The sequence below is a fragment of the Hylobates moloch genome, unplaced genomic scaffold (assembly GCF_009828535.3).
Source record: "Hylobates moloch isolate HMO894 unplaced genomic scaffold, HMol_V3 SCAFFOLD_8, whole genome shotgun sequence".
Taxonomy (NCBI): Eukaryota; Metazoa; Chordata; class Mammalia; order Primates; family Hylobatidae; genus Hylobates; species Hylobates moloch.
Window position 1 is genome coordinate 97,816,630 of NW_026652283.1, and position 6,075 is coordinate 97,822,704.

The 6,075-nt window shown below is 35.3% G+C and overlaps 1 protein-coding gene across 1 annotated transcript in view; it reads right to left on the reverse strand.

Moving 5' to 3' along the window:
* STT3B (STT3 oligosaccharyltransferase complex catalytic subunit B) overlaps positions 1-6,075 on the reverse strand; it is a 109,360-nt gene that overhangs the window by 58,925 nt on the left and 44,360 nt on the right. Inside the window, exon 2 of the mRNA XM_032162231.2 lies at positions 2,170-2,278. Within this exon, the coding sequence (XP_032018122.1) occupies positions 2,170-2,278 (109 nt within the window). The remainder of the gene's footprint in view (positions 1-2,169; positions 2,279-6,075) is intronic.

Below are 6,075 nucleotides of genomic sequence, written 5' to 3' on the forward strand. Positions count from 1 at the left end.
GGAGGGGGAGAAAAAAAGTATGATAATTCATCCACATTCGCAACACATAAAAATTTTGTTCTACTTCAGATTCAATACTAGGTACCAGTGTGTAATTTTGTCAGCAATATTAGGGGGGAAAAAAAGAAAGTGAATTTAAAATATTTTTCAAGGTAAGTCAATATATCCACATAATACAGTAGACTGAACTGACAACACACAAAAACAGCCAAGATTCATAGAAGTACTAAATGAAAGAACCAAAAATAAACCAACAAATAAAACCCCAACAACAAAAAAAGCATAATCAAGCTCAAGATAGGGTATTCTCCAGATGCCAAAAATGAAGAGGAAATTCAAAGTAGGTTCTGATGTCATGGGAGCCCACAGGAGAGAAGAAAAAAGCCAAACATAACCAGGCCTGATAAAGGCCTTAAGGAATGAAAATGAGGGGGTTTCACCCAACACAGGGATCAGAGCGAAGACCTAATTACCATCAAAAAGTCAGGACCTGCTTATGAAACTAGCCATATTCTATTCATCCATCAAGCCTTCCAATGTTCAGAGCAGAAACAAAGTCCTAAAGGAGAATATGAAACTCATTCAAATGTGTGAATGTGGGTTCTACATTTATAATAACCTTAAATATAAGAAACCTCAAACTAAGTAAAACTGTCCTAAAACCAGTGAAACCCCTAAAATTCTCCAGCAAAGGCAAATGAGAAAGATTATTACAGGGATGATCCCAAATCTCAGGACATCAGGACTCTCAGAGAAAACAGGCTTCCACTGAGGATTAATTTAAGATAAAGTTATAAACTGCACAAGAAAAACTATAGTTATCAAATGTAATACAATTTAGGTATATGATAAGATTAGCACCACAAGAACTGCAGGTAATAGCTATCTGTCATAGGTACTACCCATTTAATACTTCTCCAATTCACAATGCAGAACATGATAACTACTATTGTGCCTTCATCTCTTTATGCCTTTCTCTCTATTTACATCAAGGATAAGATGCCCCAGACTAGAAACACAACACCTTACTATCATGGAGAACATGTTCTTTCTAAACACAAAGGGAACATTTATAAAAATTTGGATATATCCTAAGCCACAAGTCAAGTCTCAGTAAGTTTTAAAGGATTGAAATTACATAGAAGGTGTTCTCTAACCACAATATATTTGAAGAACAAAGCAAAAAACATAACTGAGTAATCCCCTTATGTTTGAAATTAAATACAATTCTAAATAATCCATGAGTCAGGGAAATTATAATGAAAATTAAGATACATTTTGTTTTAAATGATAACGAAAATACTACACATCAGAACTTATGAAATGCAGCTAGTATAGTGGTTAGTGTGTAGTTTCTAGGCTTAAAATGCATCTCTTAATAATGAAGAAAAGTGGAAAATTGCTGAGTAAACCATCTCAAGAAGTCAGAAAAAGAACATGCAAATAAACTCACAAAAGTAGAAGAAAATAAATTAAAATTTAAAAAATGCAAAACAAACATATACTAGAAGTAATCAACAGAGTCAGAAGTTTCTTTGGGTTAAGAAAAACCCTAATAAAATGAATAAGCCTGGCAAAATTTATTTTAAAAAATCAAACATATATTTCTCCGATACAAGACAATGTTGCCTTGTCTTTCACCTTCAATTCTCCTTATGTCCAAAATCCTAAAAATATTTGCCTTTATGTCATCTTTCTGGATATCAGAAGTGTGCATGAACTATAATCTTTAGTCAATTACCTGGAATAATTTGGAGACATTCAGGGCCTGAAAAATCCTAATTATCTGATTGTTCTAGATATATAATTATCATGATTATTCTACGTTTCTAACTCCTTCCAAATTCCTTTTTCAACCAAATTGCTATAAGAGCAAATACACAAATAAACTGAACTTCATTCAGATACACTGCGACAGCAGATCCCCACCCAGCCTCCACCACTTCTCAAAAAGAGTGGCTAGTGTGAGACAACCCAAAAACAGGTTGGGGATTAAGGGGAGCAGGTGTCAAGAAAAGAGCTAAGTAAGCTGAATACTGGATAATAAGCCACAGAAAAATTTGTTAACTATACAAAGCTTTCAAGAATCCCTACCACCTTGGCAATTAGCGATTTACTCAAGTAACAACAAATGTTATAATTAACATAAAGAACTGCTAATATACTTACAGTACCACCTACTATTCTTCCTAGTGGATACCATGCTCTTTCATCAAACCAATTTAAAAATTCATAGAACCCATGAGATGCAAGATGATGTGTTGATCTATAGTTAAACCTAGAGAAAAGAGAAAAAAAGAAGTGTTATAAAACTGCTTAATAGAAATAGCTTCTTCTTTATATTAAACTCTGTGGCTACATAAATACATCTTTCAGAGCGTTTTTATCAAACTTGTATAACATAATCTGAAGATATCAAAATAACATGCTTATACCTCTATATAAATAAAAACACCCCCAACTTCAAACCCACACCTACAAAACTAGTAATGCTCAAAATAACATTTAGCCATTGCTTGGGGTCCAGGTGGTAGAGGGCTATAAAGAAGTTCATAAATCTCAAAAGATTAAGAACTGCTGACAGAAGATATCAAAATGGAAGAAAGGGTACATTCACCATAATTGCCCAAAATCCTGCACCCCTAAAAACATTGGCTTTAAACTATAATAGCACTAAAAATATAAAGAGAATAAACCATAGCAGCACTATAAAACAAGAATATGGCCTTATAGAAAAAGAAATTATAATTTCTGAAAGAGACAAATGAGAAAAAACGAAACTGAAGAAACCAGAGCCCAAAATGAAAGGCAGAAGAAAACCACAAACCATAGAGGGCAATTCCAGGGATATTCCATGTTTAGTACAAAGCAGCTGTGATGGGCAGGGGAAAAGCCTGGAGCAATCCCCAGGGTAATGCCATTAGGTATACTACTCCGTCAGGTCAATCCTCTTCCCCCTACTATTGCGAAGCAGGGAAGTGGGCATCAGAGGTGTCTGCCTGAGGTAGAAGCACTACACATAGACAAGTGAGTCAAGAAGCAGAACAATGCTGGATACAAGATGAACAGGAAATCCTTATACCCCAGATCAGAAAGGTAACAGGAAATCCTTATACCCCAGATCAGTTTGATACATCCTTTCCAGTAGGAAGTTATGATCTCAACTCCAATAATCACTAGATGCAAGCTTTGTAGCATTTTTACAGTCTTTTCCAATAGTAAAATAAGCAACATATCCAAAAAAAATTCAAACATTTGACAAAAGCAATCACCATGACAGCTAAATATCAAGATCAACAAATAGAAAAATTAATACTGTAGAAACAGAAGAATATATTCAGAGGGTTAATATAACCCAGAGTTACATTAACTCTGAAAGTTATTAATATTAAACTTTCAGTCCTGAAAGGAAGTATAACCTAGAGGTTGAGAGGTCAGGTTCTAGCATCATACTGCATAGGTTTGAATGTTAGTTCCACACTGACTAGCTATGTGACCTTGGTTGGCCAAGTTACTTATGTTCTCTGCATTCTAGTTTCTTCATTTGTAAAACAGGGATTAACAACAGTACCTATGATAGTACTAGTGTAGCTATAAGTAAACAATATAGCGTCTCTGAAGCACTTAAAGGCTATAGTAACTGCAATGAAACAGACTTATGATAAAGAATCCATTTAAGATTTTGAATGGCAAAATTATAATTGCCAAGATAAAATATAGGCTAAATAGCGTAAAGGACAAAAATGAAGAGCAAATTAGAACAAGATAAAAAGTACGAAAAAATTTAAGTAGTCTAGTTCTTACACTGATATAAAAAAAAATTTCTTTTTCCACAGAGCATACACATCCCAATACATTTCAAAATATAAAAGTACAACTTAAAATCATTAATTCAGAGAGAAAGGTTTTCTACAAAGGAATGACAAAATTAGATTAATACCTTATTTCTCAGTGGAACCACTGGATTGCTATAAGGCAGTGGAGTAATATATCCAAATTTCTGACGGGAATTTTAAAATCAGAATTTTAAGTAATAACTTTGTGTGCCAACAACGTGGAAAGCTAAGCTAATGATAGAAATGCTACCCTGCTCCCTTCCTCCTCCAAGAAGTATTTACCAGATCAGAATTTAAAAAGGGATATCTTCAAATGCCAGAAACAAAGTAGTGATTGTATTTACAAAGCCAGGATTATGGAAAGGCTGTCTAGTAAAAGATGGAAAACAGTCTAACCACCACCATGGAAGTGACAAAGTTCTTCTCTATCTAAAGTCTTTAAAGGCTCTAATAAAAAAAAAGCTAAATTAAACGTTATGCTATGCATTAAGGGCCTAAATTTACAAAGAACCCCCAAGACAAGAAATTAACATTGAAAACAAGACCCAAACACCTGGATTAGCAATAGAAGCAAAAACTAAAAATAACTCTACCCAGATAAGCTCATAAACAACAGTTAAACTATATAAGGAAGAGATTCACCACACAGTTGAGTATACACCAGAAAGAGTAACACCCCCCAGAAACCTCTGAAAATATTTTAATGGAAGAGGCCTAGTATTTTAGCAAGAATACCAAGGTTTTAAATTTTCAACCTAATTTTTCATTTTAAAAAACTGACTTCAAGGGACTATTAATAACACGTTTTAAAAACCAGGAACCATGAGAGTCGAACCTCATAAAGTTTTCCTGACAAGTGTTTTTCACTTTCCATTTTATATAATTCTTGACCTCTCCCTCTTTATCAAATCATTCTTTCTTTGGCTTTAATGACTACAACAGTCTCTTGATTTTTTTTACGCCCACCTCTCTAATCTTCTCTGTTTTCTGTATAGGTATCCTCCTCTACCTAAGATACTCTTATTAATTCACTCTAAAATCTCTGCCGAAAAGATGTCATTCACACCCAAGTCTTCAATTATTACCAGTATGCCCACAATTCACTAATATCATCTCCCTACTAGATCTTTCTACTAGATCTTTCTTCTCATGTCCAAACCAGTGTTATGTGACTACCCATGTGGTATGTTTTTCTCAGACTCCACATTCAACTAAACTCATGATCAGACATCTACCATCCACTCCCAAAACAAACATATGCACTATATCTGCTTTCAGTATTCTCTTACCACCACCTAGGTTGAAGAAATCTAGGTGTCATTTTTGAAAGTTCCTTCTCCCTCACATCCTATACAAAAATCATAACAAGGCTGTCACTTCCTAAATACCTCTGAAATCTGTACACTATTTTCTTATTCTGCTACTAGCACCGTAATCCAAGCTATCACCTCTTAACTAGACTACTGAAATAGCCTCTAACTGGTCTCTTTACATCCATTCTGCCCACCTTCTAGTTCCCCAATCTGTGCACTCAGCCACAAGAAGAAAGTTCTTTTCAAAATGTAAATGTGATCAATTGCAACTCCTGAATTATTCAAAGACTTCATCACTTTAAAATTAAAGCAGAAAAACCTCCACTTCTTAACATAATGGTCAAAACCACACAGTCTACCTCATATGTAACTCTAGTCTCATCTCACACCATATTACCTCTCTTCTTTCCATCTTTCAGTCCTCTAGGCTCACCTCATTCCATCCTGTCACAGGATCGTTAAGACTGCCAATCCCCTCTGCCTGTATCACTGATGTCTCCCTCCCTATCCCAGTTAACTCATCCTGCAAACTTCAGCACATTTCTAAGAGATTCTGTCACTTTTCCATCTTGACATAGATAAAATTTCACATCAGTTTCCTTGATTAATATCTATTCAAATAGATAAATACTCCTAAGAAGACACCACTGTGTCTCCAACACCAAGCACAGCATCTGGTACTTCACAAACTCAAAGGACATACGAGAATTTTGTTTCTGTTGCCCATGCTTCTGCAGTGCAGTGGTGCGATCACAGCTGCAGCTTCAGCCTCCAAGGCTCAAGTGATCCTCTGACCACAGCCTCCCAAGTAGCTAGGATTACAGGTGTGTGCCATCACACCCAGCTAATGTTTTATGCTTTGTAGAGATGAGGTCTTGCATTGTTGCCCAGACTGGTCTCCAACTCTTGGGCTCAAGCAATCCTCT